The 23,461-nt window shown below is 44.0% G+C and overlaps 1 protein-coding gene across 3 annotated transcripts in view; it reads left to right on the top strand.

The window, feature by feature from the left end:
• PTPRN2 (protein tyrosine phosphatase receptor type N2) overlaps positions 1–23,461 on the top strand; it is a 1,612,706-nt gene that overhangs the window by 496,758 nt on the left and 1,092,487 nt on the right. For all 3 annotated transcript variants that reach the window (XM_063921907.1, XM_063921908.1, XM_063921909.1), the window contains one exon: positions 8,258–8,371. In XM_063921907.1, coding sequence (XP_063777977.1) covers positions 8,258–8,371 — 114 coding nt within the window. The remainder of the gene's footprint in view (positions 1–8,257; positions 8,372–23,461) is intronic.

The following is a 23,461-nucleotide window of genomic DNA, read 5'->3' as shown; positions in this document are numbered from 1 at the left end:
ACGTAATTTCCGCCCGGATTATATATTATTTAGTCTAAGTGTTCAAAAAGGTATATATATATGTTATATAATATACATGATTATAGCGCAAGTGTGCTTAACTAAGTCTGTAATGTGCATTTTTAGAGAGCGGTCTTTCTACCCCCGTCCGCCGTGACCGCCGGAAGTCACGAGCGGACCGGGGCTTCACATCCGCCCTCTCTCTGACTGACTTCACGGAGCCCTGTGTGCATGCGCCTGCCAGGCCGGTCACAACGCCGCCCACCGCCGCCGCGCTCAGGCTCTCTCCGTCAGCGAGATGAGTCTGCTATGTGGCGCCATCTTGCCAGAGACTGTAGATTAGATGTGCACGAAAATAAAAATAATGTAAACAAGGAAATAAAAAGGGTATTATTATGTGTCACCGAGCTTCTATTTCAGAGAATCATATAAGGGGATGAGATAATGTGTTGTTTAAAGCTTTTTTTTTTTATATATATATATACTTTTCTTCTATTTGACCGTGATTCAACAAATATGGGTTGTAAAGTGCACTGGTTTATAGTAATACGATGAAGTGCTCGTGCATAGATATGTGCATGAATAAATTAAATATATTAAATCTCCATATCGATATATACATAGTGAACATATTAAATATGAATTTAAAGTGACAGTGCAAATTAAAATATTATAATACCATAAAATTATTATAAAGTGCAAATGTTTAAACTAAGAGAGGTATATAGCATAGGTTCAAGATGACTACTTTAAAGGAAAGGTGCTATTTCATAATTATCGTTAAGACCTCTAGGGGCCAAAGTCTTTAGTTCATAAATCCAATACATTTCCCTCTGTGAAAGTTTCTTTTCTCGGTCGCCTCCTCTTTGGTCCATGTGGACTACTTCGAGTGTTCTAATTGTAAGTCCCTTTGTGTCTGATCCATGAAAGAGTTTAAAGTGCTTAGGTACCGAATTATGTTCTTGTTTGTTTTTAATGCTTCTAATATGCTCTTGGATGCGTAGTTTCAGTTGTCGTTTTGTTTTCCCTATATATCTAAGTTTGCAAGGGCATTCGAGCATATATATTACCCAAGAGGTGTTGCACGTTGTTCGGTCCTTTGAGAAGTAAGTTTTAGAACCTTCTGAGTTAGTAAAGGATTTTGTGTGAGAGTTCACAAATTGACAAATGTTGCAATGCTGGCACTTGAAAAGTCCTTTCATATCCCAAAAGTTCTTTTTTTTCTTGTCGAATGGGGAGCAGCATACTCGGTGCAAGATGGTCTTTTAAATTCTTTGCTTTTTAAAAACCACTTGTGGTCTGTCCGGTAAAATCGTGCTCAGGATGGGATCTGTATGCAAGATCCCCCAATGTTTACTTAAAATACTCAGAATTTTCTTATCCTGGCAGTTAAAAGTTGTAATAAAATTCAGCCCTTGATTTTGTTTATCTTTGACCCTGTATTTCAGAAGATCTTGACGATTTGTAGCAAGAGTCCGAGTTTGTGCTTCCTCCACTAGGTTCTTAGGATAGCCCCTTTCTAAGAAACGTTCTCCATACAGAGTTAGTTGTTCTTCCGTATCCTCTGATTTTGTACAGTTTATTTTTATTCTACAAAATTGTGAATAAGGAATATTTGTCTTCCATTTAGTTGCATTACCACTCTTATAGTATACATATGAGTTGGTGTCCACTTTTTTTATGAATTTTTTTGTTATTACTTCAGTGTCTTTATTACTTAGAATCTAGTCCAGATATTCAATTTCTGTTGCACCCACCTTATAGGTAAAGGATAGATTGTAGTCATTTCTTTCCAAGTGTATCATAAAATCCATAAAACATTCCATAGTGCCGTCCCAGATTAAAAGTATGTCATCAATATAGCGTTTATACACAATGATATGCTCAGAGTAGGGATTATTATTATAAGGAGAGAGGCGTGGCGGCCATGAACGCTGCTCAGTCAGGGCACGGCCGAAGACCGCCGCGCCTAACAGTACCCCCCTTGAGGAGGGGTTAAAGAACCCCTAGAGCCAGGTTTCTGAGGAAACTCCTGAAAGAAAATCCTCTTCAGCTTGGGAGCATGTAAATCTTTATCCAAGACCCAAGATCTTTCTACAGGGCCATAACCTTTCCAGTGGACCAAAAAATAGAGCCGACCCCGAGAAAGCTTAGAATCTAAAACCTTCTCCACCAAGAACTCTTGTTGCCCCTGAACATCCACCGGAGATCTACCCTGGGAAGTCCTCCGAGGAAATCTCCTGGAAGAAAAATACTGTTTCAAAAGAGAACAGTGAAAAGTATTGCCAATTTTGAGAGATCTCGGCAAGCGTAGCCGAAAAGCAACTGGGTTGACCTTCTTAATGATAAGGAATGGTCCAATAAATTTGGGTCCCAATCTAGCCGAAGGTTGTCGGAGCTTGATGTTGCGAGTTGACAACCATACCTTATCTCCCACCTTAAAAGTGCAAGGACGTCGGAGCCTATCAGAAAATTTCTTTTCTCGGAAGGCAGCTTTTCTCAAGGCAAGGTGCACCTTTCTCCAAATTGTTCTGAGATGGGAGGTTAAGGTCAACGAGGAGACTGGAGAATGAGGAAAAAAAGAGTTGGCTCTAGAATGAAAGCCAAAGACTGAAAAGAATGGGGACTCCTTGGTGGAAGAATGACAAGAATTATTATAAGCAAATTCGGCTAACGGAAGAAATTCAGACCAATCATTCTGGAGTTTGGCCGAATACAACCGTAAATACTGTTTTAATGACTGGTTAACTCGTTCGGTTTGTCCGTTAGATTGTGGATGGTACCCAGATGTTAAAGAGAGTTTCATATTTAATGAGGCACAAAAACGTTTCCAGAAACGAGCAGTGAATTGCGGACCCCGATCAGAGACAATATCCCTGGGCAACCCATGGAGCCTGAACACATGACGGAGAAACAAGACTGCCAACCCTTGAGCAGAGGGCAATCAGGGAAGAGCAATGAAATGAGCCATCTTACTAAAACGATCTACTACCACCCAAATGACTCGAAATCCGGCTGAAAGAGGAAGGTCCACCACGAAATCCATGGATATATGTGGCCATGGCCTGAGAGGAACGGCTAAATGTACGAGTTGCCCGATCGGCAATGAACAAGGAACCTTATGCCGTGCACAAACCTGACAGGAATGGACAAATTCCCTTACATCTTTAGAAAGACTAGGCCACCACACCGAGCGAGAGACTAACTCCAAGGTCTTAGTGATACCTGGATGACCAGAGACTTTGTTGTCATGAAACTCAGCTAAAACAGTGCCTTTCAGAAATTCAGGGACAAAGAGACGATCAGCAGGAGTCGGTTTAGGAGCCTGCTGTTGAAGCTGGACTAACTGAGTAAATAAATCCTGTGTGAGGCCTGCCCGGATGACAGATGATGGAACTATGGGGGTAGTAGCAGGATGGTTATTGTGAACCGGAAGAAAACAACGTGACATGGCATCAGCTTTAGTATTTTTGGAACCGGGCCTGAAGGTGATAATAAACCTGAAACGAGTAAAAAACAATGCCCAACGTGCCTGCCGAGCATTAAGCCGTTTAGCTGACTCAATATACTGCAGGTTCTTATGGTCAGTAAACACTGTAATAGTATGCCTAGCTCCCTCCAGCCAATGCCTCCACTCCTCGAAAGCCCATTTAACTGCCAGCAATTCTCGATTATCAACGTCATAGTTGGATTCTGCGGAGGAGAATTTCCTGGACATGAAGGCACAAGGGTGTAATTCCTGAGACTCCGGATCTTCCTGAGATAGGATAGCCCCCACTCCAACCTCTGAGGCATCTACCTCGACTATAAAGGGGAGCTCCGGGTTAGGGTGCCTGAGAACTGGAGCCGAGACAAAGGCCTGTTTTAAGGCCCGAAAGGCAGACTCGGCTGCAGGCGACCAATTGGAAGGGTCCGCTCCTTTTTTAGTCAATGCTACTATAGGAGCGACCAAATCAGAAAAGGTATGAATGAACCGCCTATAATAGTTTGCAAACCCTAAAAAGCGCTGAATTGCTTTTAGATTTGTGGGTTGCGCCCAATTAAGGATGGCCTATAGTTTTTTCGGTTCCATGAAAAATCCCTGGGGAGAAATAATATACCCCAAGAAGGACACTTCCGTGATGTGAAAATCACATTTCTCTAGTTTTGCGTATAAATGATTCTCCCGTAGTTTTTGAAGACCCAGACGCACATGGGTAATATGTTGTTCCATAGACTCAGAATAAATCAAAATGTCGTCTAAATAAACGACAACGAACTTTCCAAGAAAGTCACGAAGAACATCATTGATGAGGTCTTGAAATACCGCAGGAGCATTTGACAGCCCAAAGGGCATCACCAGGTATTTATAATGACCCGACTGTGTGCTGAAAGCCGTCTTCCACTCATCCCCAGATCTTGTTCGGATGAGATTGTAAGCTCCTCTAAGATCGATTTTTGAGAAGATAACGGCAGAGCGTAACTGATCAAAAAGTACTGAAATCAAAGGCAAAGGGTAGGTGTTTTTAACAGAAATTTTATTCAGAGCCCGAAAATCAATACATGGTCTGAGCGACCCATCTTTTTTCTCAGCAAAAAAGAATCATGCACTCAAAGGAGATTTCGAAGGCCTAATGAAGCCTTTTTTCAGGCTTTCCTGGATATAATTATCCATAGCCGTGGTTTCTGGCCCGGAGAGGGCATATAATCTCCCCTTAGGTAAAGTGGCCCCGGGAACTAAATCTATAGCGCAGTCATAGGACCGATGGGGAGGCAGAACGTCCGCATTACCCTTGGAGAACACATCAGCAAAATCCTGATATTCCAGAGGAATAAGTTCTGGGGTAACTGCCGCAACCCGGACAGGATGGGAAATACACTCCTTAACACAAAAAGGACCCCATTGGGAAATCTCCCCAGACCGCCAATCTATGGTGGGATTATGAAAGGCAAGCCAGGGGTGACCCAAAACTACTGGAACTGCCGGACAATGTGTAAGGTAAAATTCTATTTCTTCTGAATGTAGGGCCCCCACTGTCAGCAATACTGGAGGTGTGCGGTGAGTAATAACCCCTTTGGAAAGCGGACCCCCATCCAAGCCGTGCATGGTGATATGTCTATCTAAGGGTATAAGTGGAACGCCTAAAGCCTTAGCCCAAGCTAAATCCATAAAATTTCCTGCAGCTCCACTGTCGACGAAGGCCGACACCAACGAACTGAGGCTGCCAAAGGAAATTTTTACCGGAACTAATAGAGAATTATTAGAGGAGATTAACTGCAGACCCAAGTGAACCCCCTCACAATTCACTTGGTCAGAGCGTTTCCCGGCTTGTTCGGGCAGTTACGTGCGATATGTCCCTTACCACCACAATACAAACAAAGACCAGAACTTAACCTTCTGGTTCTTTCCTCTGGGGACAGCCGGGAGAGACCCATTTGCATGGGCTCCTCGACGTCCTCAGGAAAAGTATATACACATGGATTAGGCCTAAAAGTTGTTCCTCCTTCAGCCCTCCGCTCTCGGAGACGACGATCAATTTTAATAGCGAGCTCCATGAGTTTGTCTAGAGTCTCAGGAGCGGGGTACTGAAGGAGACTGTCTTTAATCACTTCCGACAGTCCGAGGCGAAACTGACTGCGCAGGGCCGGGTCATTCCAGCCACAGTCGTTCGACCAACGGCGAAATTCGGTACAATACACCTCTGCTGGATTTTTGCCTTGCTTAAGGGCACGCAGGTGACTCTAAGCTGATGCTTCTCTATCTGGGTCGTCATATAAGAGGCCTAAGGATTTAAAAAAGGAGTCTACTGATAACAAAGCAGCATCATCCGCTCTTAGCCCAAACGCCCAGGTCTGTGGATCACCCTGAAGTAGAGACATCACAATCCCGACCCGCTGAGACTCAGTACCAGAGGAACGGGGCCTTAAACGAAAATAAAGCTTACAAGCTTCCTTAAAATTAAAAAAATCCTTTCGGTTACCCGAAAAACGGTCATGTAAATGCATCTTTGGTTCTGGAACCATACTCGGGGAGGCTCGCAAAAGATCTTCCTGCGATCTCACCCGACGAGTAAGGTCCTAAACCATCTGAGTTAATTCCTGTATTTGGTTAACCAAAAGCTGACTGGGGTTTGGCCCTAAACCTGCCGGATTCATGAGGCCGAATTTCTAGGCCCACCAATTCAACGGAAAAAATTAAACCCCTTTTTTTTCTTTTTTCTTTTATGTGGGCCGGTGATAATGTTACGATCCTGATGCTCAGGACAGGGGAGATCTTATGTAGTGAGTCCTGAGCACCAAGACGGAATGCTGGGATTGGGAAATGGGAAGGAAATAGCCCCTAGCACCCTACCTCCGTTGTCTTACCCGTGTTATCAATTCACGCCTGAACGACTATGGTTTCTTGGGCCCATGGCAGCCGCGTTTGAAGGGCGGATTAGGTCTGCCCAACTCCGATGCCCCCTCAGGTCTTAAAGAGAGACAAGGCGTGAACTGAGACAGGGTAATAACAAGGGGACCTCTAACTGAAACAACCACGCTAGGAGCTATAAACTACCTAAAAACTAAACGTATGTGCGGCACGCCGCCAAAGAAAAAAGAACTACAAAGAAACCACTGTCCACTCCCCTACACGGCACCGCCGAGTTCCGGGGAGGACAGTGAAAGCGGAAACCTCTGCAAATGCACCAATTCACAGTAAAGTAAACACTGAGCGGCATAGGCCGCAACACGGCCACTACTCACGAAACCGGGTGAGAACCCCAGATGACAAACAGGTTCGCAAGGACTAGAAGGATTCCCAGGACCGGCTTCGGACCTCCAAAGTACCAAAGGGCAGGGAGCAAGATCCACCAAACACGGCTGACAGGAACAGAGTTCTGCAAGGCAGGAACAGCATACAAGAAGCTATCACCGGCGGGGCTGCAATGTGCTGGCTCACATAAAAAGGCCCTGCTGGCCAATAACAGGAGGGCCAGCAGGACCAGCCCCCAGACCCTAATTACTAGTTGCCGTGCAGCTGCCCTGCTGCACGAGCAACCTAATTAACTATTCTTAGCAAGGGGGAACGCGGTCCACCTGTGGCGTCCCCGTTGCTATGCACCTGGCGGCCCTGCACGCACGGCGTCCTGCGTTGCCAGGGACCCGGCGGCTATCGTGCGCACGGCGTCCTGGCGTTGCTAGGCGCCGTGCGGGGGACAGGGAAGGAGAGAGGCGCGGCGGCCGTGACCGCTGCTCAGTCAGGGCACGGCCGAAGACCGCCGCACCTAACACATTGGAGGGGGTAAGTATCTTAACACCCCTTCCCCACCCCAATCCTAACCTACTAGAACCCCGATACGACCTTTGGGATTTCAAATAAGTTTAAAAAATGAATAAAAAAATTAACTAGAGCACTTCCATGGGGCATAACATTAACTAGGTCACTACTATGGAGCACAGCATTAACTAGGGCACTACTGTGGGGCAAAACATTAACTAGGGGCACTACTGTAGGGCAGACATTAACTAGGTCACTATTATGGGGCAAAACATTAACTAGGTCACTGCTATGGGGCAAAATAGTAACTAGGGCACTACTGTGAGGCATAACATTAACTAAGGCACTACCATGGAGCATAACATTAACTAGGGCACTACTATCAGGAAAAACATTAACTAGGGCACTACTACAGGGTATAATATTAACTAGAGCACTACTATGTGGCATAACATTAACTAGAGCACTAGTAGATGTCAGGTTTTTTTTTTAACAAAAAGTACAGTTGAGGTTAGGTAGGTATGCAGAATAATCTTAGTTAACTGATTCTCATTTAAATAATCATATGTAATTAATTTCTCATCTCATTCATTCTTTTTTTTCCCAGTCTTTTTACTATTACCGACAAGTCATCTAAATTCAGATATGAAAAATAATAAATGTCTTGTCATATTCTCAGAAATCAGGAAACCAAACAAACAGCAATTAAATTCTGCTGCTACATTATCAGTACTCTAAGATACTGTCTGTCTTCCCCATACACTCTCAGGAGATGGATATTTATATGTCTCCTGAATGTTAATGTGCAATTTTATGGAAGATTTATTACTATTGTTTATTGTATATGTTGCTTCAACAGAAAAAAATCATAAATCACACTTTATTTCTGTAATGTTTTTCCTCTTTGCATTCTAAATGCTATTTATCAGTAGTACTGACTAATGGGATGTATCCTGTGATTTTACAGAACATATGTATCATAACAAGTTTTAAAGTGTGTTTTTATTTTGCTTGGAACAGATGGCGTGTTTGGGAGATGTCAGCGGATACCGGTGATAGACGTATTCAAATACGAAGTTTCACCTCCTATTATCCAGCGTCTTAGATCTGTACTTCAGAAGCTCTCCCATAGAGGTAACAAATTAAATGTTAATATATTATTATTATTATTATTATTATCTTTGAATCATATGGCCCCACAAGGATGCTGTAACGCCATACATAGGGGGTGTAACATACTGTACAGCAACATTACACAGTACATGGGTGATCAAACTGCAAAGTGTCAGCCAATTTACTATCTGTACAAGCAGAGCCGGCCTTACCAATATGATGCCCTAGGCAAGATTTTGGCTGGTGCCCCCTAGCACCGCCGCTAGTTCCGTCACTGCACCCCATTCCCAGCACCATCACCCCTTACCCATAGCAGTCCTCATTTTGGTGCTCCTACCCCTATATTTTAAATAGGAACAGTGTGTACATTCAGCGCACAGCCCAAAAAGGGATGTGTTCTTGCTGGGAAGGGGCATGGCCACACAATAGTTCCCCCAATTCAAATTACACCACACAGTAATGCAACTTTATTCACATTGTATCATGCGATAGTGTCCCTTATTCATGTTACATCACACAGTAGTACCATGTTACTTTATATACGTTACGCCTCACAGTAGTGCCCCTTATTCACATTACATAACACTGAATTGCTCTTTATTCACATTAGACCACACAGTAGTGCCCTTTCTATATGTTACGCCACACAGTAGAGCACCTTATACACACATTAGTAATGCATTTATACACATAATACCACACAGTAATGCCCCTTACACATATGACACACATTATGAATGTCCTTATAAACATAAGGCACCTTACACATTATGCCAACCTTTATTAATGTAAATACTGTATTTACGGTATTACACATACTATAATGTCCCTTACACATATGCGGCACATTATTAGTGCACTTATAGACATAATAACACACATAATGCCCCTTACACATTTGCCGCACATTATTAATGTATATATAAAGATGACACACATAATGCCCCTTACACATTTGCCGCACATTATTAATGCATTTATAAACATGACACACATAATGCCCCTTACACATATGCCGAACATGACTGAATAATCAACACACCCGCACACAGCACTCACACGGCTGCTAACACTGTGACCTCTGCCTCTGCTTGGATACAGATACGTCCTCATACATCTTGTCTCAATACGCCATGCAGCAAGAGATGTCTGGCATGAGTCAGCTGGCAGCTCTGCTAACATCGGGCACCTCTTTTGATGAAAATGCGTCTTATTGGCATTACAATGTAGCTAGGATACACAAGCAGCTTCTGCTGATTAAAATGATATGCAGCATGCCTATATTCTGTGTGCAACTGTGACTGTGATTTCCAGGAATACACTGTAACATAACATTTCATAGGCAGATACAGCCGCAGTCACACACAGAATATAGGCATGCCGCATATGATTTTAAACAACAGAAGCTGCTTGTGCCCCTAGGCATGCCAAATGCCATAGGCATTTGACTATTTTGCCTATGCCTAGGGCCGGCTCTGTGTACAAGTACACACAATTAAAATTTATGCTTACACAATCACATGGAGACAACAGAGGGAGAGAGGGCCCTGCTTGCAAGAGCTTACATTCCAGAGGGGCAATGGGTGTTCTCTGTATGATCTCCTCATCCTCCCGCTTCACTAGGAAGTGGGCAGGATGCAGGAGATGTGGCCACTTTTCCATGGGTGCGGGGACTATCCAAAAAAGTGGAAGTTTCCCATCACTTGCGGGAGTTTAGGCAAGTAGGGTGTAGAAACACAGAGGGAGAGGGGGGACAAAGTTAGGTAATACAGGGAAGGGAGGTTTTAAAGGAGGAGTTGTACACGTTGGTGAAAAATTGTGTTTTGGGGGCGCAGTTGAACGCTGAGAGTATCAATTTTAAATCCCGGTGGACAGGTCAGGATGTTGGCTGTCACACGACCAACCACGGCATCCTGACATTGAAGATCCCAATATAGGAGGTGGTAAGTATTTCTACACTCTACATCCCCCCCCCCCCATCCTCTAGCTTAGCCCTCCGGGGGTGTCGGCTATGGCTACCCTCCCACCCCAGTGCCCATCCCTAACCCCCCCTAGTGACTAACCCTCCCCGGGCCCTGACCCAGAACCGTGACACTCACCTTCAGGATGCTGTTTTTCGTTGATCCGGCACCAGTTTCCTGGATGGTTTTGGGATTCCGCCGTTGGTCACATGAGTGAATGCATCCCCTGTATTTACATGGACACTACATACGGTACATAATTGCCTGTGAGTCTTCCCATACATGCTGTGATTCTAGAAGTTAAACTCATGTTGATTTGGGCATATGTTTTTAATTTGTGTAAAATATGCATTTCCGTATTGTGCATGTGCATCAAATATGTGCACGCACATATACCAAATCCAATATAGACTTTATAGCGGCTTACACCTATGACTCCTTACTACTGGAGAGACAGGACTGGGATAGGTGAGTGAAGGCTGTTTACAAGATGGGTGTGTTCATATAATTGTGACTGACCTGCCTGTAGATCTGTCAGGAGGCCTGTTTCTTGCTGGTGTCGAAGGACTGGAGCAACGATACACAATAATGATGATGATGATAATGATTGTCAGCAGTACTAGCAAGCCATTTTTAATTGGCTGAGTGCTGAATGATGTAACAGCTCATAGCTCTAAACTCATCAGTGAGGCTGCTATACTATATGAAGTCACTAGCGTCTAATTGCACTACTTGAGCGATACTTGCATTTGTTTGACTTTAAATTAATTAGTACATTTCTTTTGTATTTATGATTGTATTTATTTACTTATTTAATTGAATAATAATTTTATATGGAATATGCAAGTTGTGCATTTACTAATAATGTGTATCGGTAACACTGTCAATACACTGTTCTCTGAGGCTAATTCAGACATGATCGTAGCAGCAAATTTGTTAGCAGTTGGGCAAAACTATGGGGGTCATTCCGAGTTGATCGCTCACTGCCATTTTTCGGAGCGCAGCAAACAGGTTATTACTGCGCATGCATATGCACCGCAATGCACAGGTGCATTGTGCGGGTACAAAGTGAATCATTGCTGGGTGATGGATTTAACGAAGAATCCATTTGCACAGCCGATCACAAGGAGATTGACAGGAAGAGGGCATTTATGGGTGTCAACTGACCGTTTTCAGGGAGTGTTCGGAGAAATGCAGGCGTGTCCAGGCGTTTGCAAGGTGGATGTCTGACGTCAACTCCAGGACCAAAAAGACTGAAGTGATCGCAAGGGCCGAGTAAGTCCAGAGCTACTTAGAAACTGCAAAAAACATTTTCGTCCCACTCGGCTGCACACGCGTTCGCACACTTGCAAAGCGAAAACATACTCCCCTGTGGGCGGCGACTATGCATTTGCATGGCTGCTAAAAGTAGCTAGCGAGCAACTCGGAATGACCCCCCATGTGCACTGCAGGTGGAGCAGATATAACATTTGCAGAGAGAGTTAGATTTGGGTGGGTTATTTTGTTTCTGTGCGGGGTGAACACTGGCTGCTTTATTTTTACACCACACTGATATCTAACTCTCTCTGCACATGTTATACCTGCATACCTGCACCCCCCCCCCCCCCCGCAGTGCACATGATTTTGCCCAATCGCTAACAAATTTGCTGCTACGATCAGGTCTGAATTACTGTAACCCTCTGTTGTGTATAGGGCGCTGTATTTCATGATTACATGGTGTACAAGTAAGGCAATGCAACTTTCACATTTACTAATAACACTGTCATGCAGATTGTTTGCACTATCCCTGTGCCGTAAACCGGTGCCAGTGGCATACTAATACATGAGGCAGCCCCGCATCCTACCTGGTTCCAGTAAGTGGTTCCATCGTTCTCCGTGGTACCATTTTCCCAGTGATATTTGGGAAAATGGCAAATATGACGTGCACAAGAGGGCCAGAGTCTTTGCTTTCACTTCGTGGCACTATCTTCCTGAATATGTCACTGGGAGATGGTTCCACGGAGGGATCCGCTTGTCGGCATAAGGTAAGTATACTCTGGGTGCAGGGTATGAGGTGCAGGGCGCCCATTGGATCTGCTCCTTACCCACATTATGTAACTGTTATATACTTGGAAAAAGAAGAAATCAGAGATACACTATATGGACAAAAGTTTTTGGCCATACCTGTTAATTATTGAATTCAGATGTTTCAATCAGACCCATTGCCACAGGTGTATACAATCAAGTGTAATACCTTGCTAAGTGAGGCATTACTGTATGTCTGACACTGTGAATTCCATTAGCCTCGGCAGATGCTTAAGTGAACAGAAGCAGGTCACATAATCAGCGCTGTAACTAGACATTTTAGCGCTGTGTGTAAGAAACGGCATCGGCGCCGCCCCTTATTTAAAACAGGGCCACATTATGGCAGGCAGAGTCCCCTTTTACACATTACGGAAGGCAAAGTCCCCTTTTTACACATTACGGAAGGCAGAGTCCCCTTTTTACACATTACGGCAGGCAGAGTCCCCGTTTCACACATTACGGCAGGCAGAGTCCCTTTTTCACATATTGCGGCAGGCAGAGTCCCCTTTTTACACATTGCGGCAGGCAGAGTCCCCTTTTTACACATTGCGGCAGGCAGAGTCCCCTTTTACACATTACGGTAGGCAGAGTCCCCTTTTACACATTACGGCAGGCAGAGTCCCCTTTTTACACATTACGGCAGGCAGAGTCCCCTTTTCAGACATTACGGCAGGCAGAGTCCCCTTTTTACACATTACGGCAGGCAGAGTCCCCTTTTACACAATACGGCAGGTAGAGTCCCCTTTTACACATTACGGCAGACAAAGTCCCCCTTTTACACATTACGGCAGGCAGAGTCCCTTTTTTACACATTACGGCAGGCAGAGTCCCCCTTTTACACATTACGGCAGGCAGTATCCTCTATTTACACATTTCGGAAGGCAGAGCCCCTTTTTACACATTATGGCAGGCAGAGTCCCCTTTTACACAGTACGGCAGGCAGAATCCTCTATTTACGCATTTCGGCAGGCAGAGTCCCCTTTTTACACATTACGGCAGACAGAGTCCCCTTTTAGACATTACGGCAGGCGGAGTAGATAGATAGATTGACAGCTGCAGTGACGCCGCTACCAATTGCAGTGTGCAGAGTCCTCCTCCCTGCTCCTAGAGCTGCTTCTCCGCTTGCTCCGGCTACAGCACACAGTACAGGCGGCTTGTAATGAATCAGTCTGACTCATTACAATGCCGCAGACTTTGGGTCCCTTGAACGGGGATGCGGGCAGTTGCACCCTCAGGGCGACTGCGCTGTGTGTCAGGCACCGCTGGCACACACATAGTTAAGGCCCTGCACATAACCAGTGTCAGGTGGTGAGGTTAGGGATTGTTGGAAATGAGTGGCAGTTAGTCAGGACAGAGCTGCACAAGGCCCAGTATGTGTATATAGAGCAGGCATCGTCCATGAAGGATCTGTCCTGGGGTAACCACTGAGAAGAGTGACCTGTGCGACTGAGATGTCTCTGGCAGTCACCATGAGGGAGCCGCATCTCGGAGACCTGGTGCTGGAAACTGCATCAGCACAGCCAAAGGATAATGCCGGAGGCTAGCCTGCTGTAGAGGAGGGCCAGGCAGATAGGGCTGAGCATTTGCCTCCCAGCCGGGGAGTGCGTAGTGAGGAAAGAGACTAGGCTTCTTTCGGGTGACAGCTGGAGCTGTCAACCTCAACAATACCTCACAACCAGGGGACAGTGAGTAAAACAGTAATGGCTACACTCTGCAGCGTTTTTTTTTTATAAAGCGCACTATGCTCCAGGCTGCACTCACACAGGACTGAGATAGGAGTTAGCAGCAGAGTGAAACTTGTTGATCTGTTTCTGTAAGCTCTATCAAGAGACCCTTGGCTTCCAATTTTGAGAATAACTGAACCATTAAGCCCTTGGAGGGTCTAGTACCTGTTCAATTTAAGTTGAATATGATAAAATCAGTCATTAAAGCAGCGCAGACAGCTGCAGCCTCATATACTGAGAATAAACTAGCCTCGTTCAGACTGCAGTAGAAGTAAACTGTTAATCTGAATAAGCTTCATTTTATATGTCGCAGTCAGAGAGTAGGATTCTGTGTTTTATGCAACTTTATGTGTGTAGACTAAGATATCTAAGGCAGGACTGGACTAGGCCATATGGGTACGGTGGACATGTTGGCCCCACTGCCTGAGGGGGCCCTACCTCCTCCTCTATGGACCAGGAATCAGACTGTACACTTACATTTTACATTATACATATGTTATCTTACGCTGCACAGGGTTATGGTGTATTTTTTACAGTGCATCACTATTAATAATCTGGTATATCTTCAAAAACAATATCCAACCTAAGAGTACTGCACCTGTCAGAGAAGGTTAAAGTTTATTTTGCTAAAGTTACTGCATTTACCAACCTTAATCTCCTCCTTACTTCTGGAATGTGCACCAACAAAGGCTTGGACAGATAGGACTTCCAGGAATAGTCTAATTTAATGGACTTTTCAGTAGCAAATTATAGTATACTTATTTAATGCAATGTAACGAAGTGGTAACATAGTGTCAGTTCCCTAGAATAGTCATTCTACTGTAAATGTATGGTACTGTTAGTTTGGGATCAGAATGATATCCCAGCTGTCAGGATCCCAGCGGTCATCAGACTGACGCTGGTATCCTGACAGCTAGAATACCGTCGGCGAACCATGCATTGGATCCGGTGGCGACCCTTGGTTGCCACACTAATCTATTCCCCCTCGGGTGGTGGTGTGGATTACCACCCAAGAGGGGATTCCTGGCGGCGGGCAGGATTTCGACCGCTGGCATTTCATGGGATGTTGGGATTCCGGTGTCCGTATCCTGACCGCCAGGATCCCGACAGCCTGCAAACTGACCGCATACCATTAGTTTATAAAAAATAGTTTTATTTGTGGTAAGAAAAATCCAGTCACAATTTCTGTAAGGGAAATATAAAATTCATACATATTTCATCAGCTGTAGTAATTTATTGCAGCATATGAAGTGTTTAAAAGATTTATTCAGGTAAACTTAAATGAAAGACTGCCATTGGGGAAGAGTTAATGTCTAATAAAGTGACTATAACTTTATATTGTTTCAATTACTGAGTTTAGGAAAACCACCTGCACCCTTGCTGTGGCGTGGGATAAGAAAAAGAATCAGGAACATCTAAAACAGTGAGAAACCCGACGCTAAGGTCAGCAAATACTGTTGGGTTGTTACACAAGCACCTAGCTATGCAGTCTCCATTTGCAAACATTTGTGATACTTAATGGGTTAATTGGCTTAGTGACTCATAGCATGGAACTGTGATAAGATACCGGGCCTAATTCAGTTCTGATCGCAGCAGCAAATGTGTTAGCTAATGGGCAAAACCATGTGCACTGCAGGTGGGGCAGATATAACATGTGCAGAGAGAGTTAGATTTGGGTGGGTTATTTTGTTTCTGTGCAGGGTAAATCCTGGCTGCTTTATTTTTACGCTGCAAATTAGATTTGAGTTTAAACACACCACACCCAAATCTAACTCTCTTTGCACATGTTACATCTGCCCTCCCTGCAGTGCACATGGTTTTACCCATTAGCTAATATATTTGCTGCTGCAATCAGATCTGAATTAAGCCCACCACCTTTGCAATAAGACGGTTCGTGAAATTTTATCCTTGCTGGATATTCCACGGCCAACTGTAAGTGATATTATTAGGAAGTGTTTAGGATCAACTGCAACTCAGCCACGAAGCGGAAGACCACGTAAAATCACAGAATGAGGTCAACGACTGCTAAGGTGCATGGTGCCTTAAATATATTAAGCCTTATAAAGTGATAAAGAGTGATAAAGTACCAGCCAACCGGCTCCTGTCATTTTTCCAACACAGCCTGTTACATGGACATTAGGAAGCTACTTGTCTGGTACTTTATAACTTTTTATCTGTCTCCACTTTATCACTTTTTAAGTCTAAATATATTTGTGCTAAGGTTTCTTGTGGCCACTTACGGTATATGGAACGACCTTTGAGTAGAGGACACATGACCAAGCCATTGTCTTTTCACCAACAAATAGATATCAACGAGAAACACTGCAACAATGGGCCTAATTTAGATCTGATAGCTGGGCTGCATTTTTTTGCTGCACTGCGATCAGATAGTCGCCGCCTACAGGGGGACTGTATTTTTGCTATGCAAGTGTGCAATCGCATGTTTAGCTGAGACTGCCTGCGTTTTTCCGGACACTCCCTGAAAACGGTCAGTTGCCACCCACGAACGGCCTCTTCCTGTCAGTCACCTTGCGAACGCCTGTGCGAATGGATCCTTCACACCATCCCGTCGCTGATCGGCGAAGCCAGTTATAGCCGTCTGACACGCCGGCGTATTGCATATGCATGCGCACTTCGGATCTGATCACCCGCTGTTCGAAAATGCACAGCAGCGATCAGAATTACCCCCCAATGTTCAGACAGCGTAGTACACGTCCATTTTTAACTCTGCACATACATGTGTTGATTTCACAATCTTGTTGAAATGCTTTTTCAAAAATATGCAAGTATGACTTGTGGCCCTCCGAGGAATATTCTTCATCAATAGCAGCTTTGAAGTACAGAAACGTTGATAAACTGCATCACATTCATGTTATTTATTTATTTAGGCCACACCCCTAGACCATAAATGCCACACCCCAATCCACCTACACTTTCCAAACTGCAGCAGCTTGAGCGGTCTTGTGAAATAAGGATGGGTGACTAGTGATTCCAACATTGAATCTCCAACATGTTGTAATTTTCTATGATTGCTTAAAAATGGAAATAATTATCTGATTACACCAGCTTTTTTGCAGTTACTGATTGATCATTTTTCCTAACTATCCCGCAGTGAGAGTATGCCCTGATATTGAATTGCAGGCAATGAGTTGCATATAGCCTAGTACTGTGGTTGCTGACTGGTACCTTCTCATTTGGCCTTTTTTTGCAAGTGTACTATTACATTTATTTCAGATAGCAAAATGACAAATCTAGGAGGTCATTCCGAGTTGTTCGCTCACAAGCGGATTTTAGCAGATTTGCTCATGCTAAGCCGCCGCCTACTGGGAGTGAATCTTAGCATCTTAAAATTGCGAACGATGTATTCGCAATATTGCGATTACACACCTCGTAGCAGTTTCTGAGTAGCTCCAGACTTACTCGGCATCTGCGATCATTTCACTGCTTGTCGTTCCTGGTTTGACGTCACAAACACACCCAGCGTTCGCCCAGACACTCCCCCGTTTCTCCGGCCACTCCTGCGTTTTTTCCGGAAACGGTAGCGTTTTTTCCCACACGCCCATAAAACGGCCTGTTTCCGCCCAGTAACACCCATTTCCTGTCAATCACATTACGATCTCCAGAACGATGAAAAAGCCGTGAGTAAAATTCCTAACTGCATAGCAAATTTACTTGGCGCAGTCGCAGTGCGAACATTGCGCATGCGCATTAAGCGGAAAATCGCTGCGATGCGAAGATTTTTACTGAGCGAACAACTCGGAATGAGGGCCCTAATACAGCTTATGTTATTACATTTGTTAAGTAAAGCTATGACTCAAATAAATTGTACTTTAATTCCCTACATACATGTAAAATATAAATAAAAGAAGAAGTTCTTTGCCCTAATGGATATGGTAGACATTTCATTGAGTTTAGCAAGAAAAAAAAGATTGGCTGAAAATGGCGCAACTAATCAGCAGCTGTTTGAGGAGTGTGTAAAGCTCCTATATAAAACAGAAAACCTCAAAAGACAGATAAACAGCGCTTGTGGTTTCAGGATATAATTATTTTAAAGTAAACTGCGTTTGAAATTTAAACATATTTATTAAACAATTGAATAAAAACAGTTGGATATGAGTCAATATAATACTATTGGACCGTAACAATATATTCTGGTAGTATAGAAAAAAATAATAATAATTATACAGGTTGAGTCTCCCTTATCCAAAATGCTTGGGACCAGAGGTCTTTTGGATATGGGATTTTTCCGTATTTTGGAATAATTGCATACCATAGTGAGATATAATGGTGATGGGACCTAAGTCTAAGCACAGAATGCATTTATGTTACATATACACCTCATACACACAGCCTGAAGGTAATTTTAGCCAATATTTTTTATAACTTTGTGCATTAAAAAAAGTGTGTGTACATTCACACAATTCATTTATGTTTCATATACACCTTATACACACAGCCTGAAGGTCATTTAATACAATATTTTTAATAACTTTGTGTATTAAACAAAGTTTGTGTACATTGAGCCATCAGAAAACAAAAGTTTCACTATCTCACTCTCACTCAAAAAATTCCGTATTTCGGAATATTCCGTATTTCGGAATATTTGGATATGGGATACTCAACCTGTATATATATATATATATATATATATATATATATATATATATATATATATATATATATAAAAAATAATTATATGGATAGGCAGTTTCAGATCCTCATATGTTTTTTTTTAATAGAGGATAAAGTGAGTCAGTCTCTCTGAAAATACAAATGCCAATCTGATTCCACATATATAGAAGATTTCTCCGGTATATTACCCAGCAAGTCTTGAGAAGATAGATCAGCTGAAGATAGGAGAGTCCATTTAATCCTGTTGGGAGAGAAGTGCTTGTAAATTGCAGGTGGATTGATGGTCTCCTTTACACTTTTGATGGTGGTCAAATTCTCAGGTTTAAGCTGGCCCGGCTTTTAAATCAGTCTGTAATGGTGGGCCAATGTTACGTGATGTCCAAATAGAAGCGCTTAACGCGTTTCTGTGTAGCATAACCTACACCTTCGTCAGGAGCAGATAATTGTGTATAGCTCCCGGATGCCATCTTTATACCTCCTTGATTGTATGAGGCAGCACAGGTGAGTAAACATATGTTCTTTCAAACGCAGTCTAAAACAATTACTAATTCTGTCCACCAGAAGACAGTTATTACACAAATGAATCACAAAGAATAAAAACACAAAATATCAAGTAAATAAAAAAAAGGGAACAGTTAATAGTAAATGTGCAGGTGAGAGGCGTGTCACATGATTAAGTCAGTCTGTCAAAAGGAATCTAACTTGATAGGTATGTCTATCATATGATGTGTAAATCAAGCTAAGGGTGTGTACACATGGTGAGATATTTTCTTTCGATTTTGACTATATAGTCAAAATCGCAAGAAAAGTTAGTGCAGATCGCAAGGTGAAAGTCACCTTGCGATTACGATTCGATCCCGATGTGCGGTCCCGCCAGGTCGGCATCGCAAGAAAAGATAGACTGTGCATGCAAGTCAATCCTTGCTAGAGCGGTGTACTATCTAGTTCATCTCACATGTCAATGACGTCTCACATAAGCCAAAATCGTAAGCACACATAGTCCATATCTCAAGAAAAGTTAGTCAAAATCTGTGCTATCTGGGCTCCAGGGAGTTCAAGGGAAATCGCAAGTGAAAATCGGCCATAGCAAGGATCTCACCGTGTGTACACACCCTAAATCATCAATCAATTGCTCATGTTTAGAATATAAATAAATAAAATTGTTGCTACAATCGAATAAAAAGTTTCAGTGAATTTAGTAAGATGCTAAAGTCAGAAAGGACTCACGGCCGCCAGTAGTGGCTCCCACTATGACAAGTGCAACCTTTTACAGAATACAGCAACATCAAACAAACTGATCAACCCTGGGAATAATCAAAGAGCAAAAGGAAATGGATGTTTGCCGGCAGATGGTGAAGTGTAATTAAATCCATGATGAGACAAATCATCACATTCATCAAAGTAACAAAGTGATAGTGCAAAATAAAAGATAATCAGAGAATTAGCAGCATATCATACTTTGATTGGATGAGTCTGTTATGGGTTGCTAGTTATTTTTACTTACCTCTGATACATACTTGCCTACCTGACCCTCTCCATGAGGGAGAAAATGCTCTGTTCCTGGACTATCCTGGTAATGTATGATTGCCATCACCTGTGGTGAAACACCTTTCTTATCAATTACCTAGCTCACCACAGGTGATGGCAATCATACATTTCCAGGAAAGTCCAGGAACAGAGCATTTTCTCCCTCATGGAGAGGGTCAGGTAGGCAAGTATGCTCTGATACATACACAGTACTGCATACCTCCCAACATGACCCTCTCCAGGAGGGACAGAATGCTCTGCTCCTGGACTTCCCGCTTAATGTATGATTGCCCTCACCTGTGCTGAAACACCTTTCTTATCCATTAGCCTGATCAACACAGGTGCTGGCAATCATAAATTAAGAGGGATGTCCAGGAGCAGAGCATTCTGTCCCTCCTGGAGAGGGTCATGTTGGGAGGTATGGTACCGCATTTATTAAAGCTAAGTACATTGGCTGTACTTTCAGGTATGAAAAGAGCTGATGGTTATGGCATGGTTAGGCGATGGGGGCAACGCGTAGCTTGACATAAGTGAAAATATGCGTGTTTCCAGGCATATAGTTTGCAGCATGTATAGGCCAGTGCAAGTGAGTCCGGATGATGACGAATAGCAAATGATACATACAGCTCTACATACGGGTGACATGAGATGTATTTAAAATACCGGCTGTCGGTATCCCGGCATTCAGGAGACTGACGCCGGAATCCTGACAGCCGGTGAAATACCATCGGATGGAATCCCGACCACCGCAGGTTATTCCCACTCGATTGGTGGGTCCACGCCACCAAGTGGGAATATATCCTGTGATGAGCAAAGTGATACACTGGTCCCGAAGCGTGGCAAGCGCAGCAAGGCGTGAGAGAACTCGCTGCTAGGATTCCAACAGACAGGATGCCAGTGTCGGTATAGTGACAGCCGACATCCCGTCTGCTGGTAAAACATACCGATCCCCATGACACATTTATATCTGTACACACAATGCAGAAGCATATACAGCCAAATGCTTCCCATTATGGATCAGGTCTTATCTCTTCTTCCATAGGTAATTTTCCAATTGTCTGTACAGAAAGGCATTCTTGTATCTAGATCTTGTAGACTAGTGACACATACCTCCCAACTTTTTAAAAGCATAAAGAGGGACCATGGCGCACAACAATGGGCGTGGCCTATTTGAAAGGGGTGTGGCCATACCCACTTTAACATTCACTGAGGAGGCATGTCCAGTGCTCTCTGAGCTGCTGACATGCCCCCGCTCCCTCTGTCACCTGTGAGCAGACACTGTGCGCATGCTAACTCCTAACTGACACCCCCCTCCCTCCCGCCCACCACGGGACACTGCTGGCCGCAGGTGGGACAGCGGGACAGTCCCAAAAATATCGGGACAGTTGGGAAGTATGGTGACAGTATAGGCAACCTGCTAACTTAAAGTTGCTTTATGTGCGGCCCTCTAACCTCTAAAAGGGCAGCACATAACCATTAAGCAGGAAAAAGATGTTGAAGGATGACTAAAAGCTACTTCATATTTGTGATTTATAGTTAGTGAGAGAATCTAGCAGGGGCTGGCTGGCAACTTTCAGTCTAAGGGGCAGACCCAAGTAAGTGGCCCAGGCTTTTACACCAGTGCATTGCAATAGAAAAACGGGCGTGATAAAATCCTCCGTAGACCTGGTTATTCTAATGTGAGTCTGTCATACATACTGTTAGAGACACACCAAGCAGCCACGTGGAGGATGCCACAGCCTGAAGCTAAAGGTGCATACACACAGTGAGATATTGACTATCTCAGATTTTGACTTTGCGATTTCCCATGAATTCCTCGGAGCCCTGAACCACTGATACTAATTATCTTTACTTGAGATTTTGTCTAAGTGGCAATTTTGACTATACTACTGTATGTACTAGATTGTACACAATATAGGGGATAATTCAGAGTTGATTGCAGCCGCAAATTTGTTAGCAGTTGGGCAAAACCATGGGGGTCATTCCGAGTTGATCGCTAGCTGCCGTTGTTCGCAGCGTAGCGATCAGGCTAAAAATCGTCTGTTCTGCACATGCGTATGGGCCGCAGTGCGCATGCGCGACGTACTTTCACAGAAAACTATGCAGTTTTACACAAGGTCGAGCGACTCTTTTCAGTCGCACTGCTGGCCGCAGAGTGATTGACAGGAAGTGGGTGTTTCTGGGTGGTAACTGGCCGTTTTCGGGGAGTGTGCGTAAAAACGCAGGCGTGCCCGATAAAAACGCAGGAGTGGCTGGGAATACGGGGGAGTGGCTGGCCGAACGCAGGGTGTTTGTGACGTCAAACCAGGAACGAAACAGACTGAAGTGATCGCTAGGTAGGAGTAGGTTTGGAGCTGCTCAGAAACTGCAAGAATTTTTTTTCGAGCAGTTCTGCTAACCTTTCGTTCGCACTTCTGCTAAGCTAAGATACACTCCCAGAGGGCGACGGCCTAGCGTTTGCACTGCTGCTAAAAGCAGCTAGCGAGCAATCAACTCGGAATGAGGGCCCATGTGCACTGCAGGTGGGGCAGATATAATGTGCATTGAGAGTTAGATTTGGGTGGGTTATATTGTTTCTGTGCAGGGTAAATACTGGCTGCTTTATTTTTACACTGCAATTTAGATTTCAGTTTGAACACACCCCACCCAAATCTAACTCTCTCTGCACATGTTACATCTTCCCCCTGTAGTGTACATGGTTTTGCCCATATGCTAACAAATTTGCTGCTGCGATCAACTCTGAATTACCCCCATAGTCAAGATTGACTTGCCTGCACAGTCTGTATTTTCTTGCGATACCGACCCCATGGGAGCGCGCATCGGTATCGCAAGCTGTGTGCACACGGTGCGATTTGCACTAACTTTCCTTACTAAATAGTCAAAAGCGTTAGATTACATTGCACCGTGTGTATGCACCTTTAGACAGTGTGATCATTGAGATTGTAAGGGGGTGATTCAGACCTGATCGCTCTGATGCTAACTTTGCTGTCCTGCGTTCAGATAGTCGCCACCCCCAGGGGGAGTGTAAATTCGCCGTGCAAGTGTACAATCCTATGTGTATGCCAGGCTGCTAAAATCCACTTTGTGCAGTCTCTGCGCCGCCCAGGACTTACTCCTACAGTGCGATGACAACAGGCTGATCGGGGCCGGAGCTGACGTCAGACACCCTCCCTGAAAACGCTTGAACACGCCTGTGTTTTTCC

Source organism: Pseudophryne corroboree, chromosome 5, assembly GCF_028390025.1.
Source record: "Pseudophryne corroboree isolate aPseCor3 chromosome 5, aPseCor3.hap2, whole genome shotgun sequence".
NCBI classification, from domain to species: Eukaryota; Metazoa; Chordata; class Amphibia; order Anura; family Myobatrachidae; genus Pseudophryne; species Pseudophryne corroboree.
This window is presented reverse-complemented; position numbering and strand designations above follow the sequence as displayed.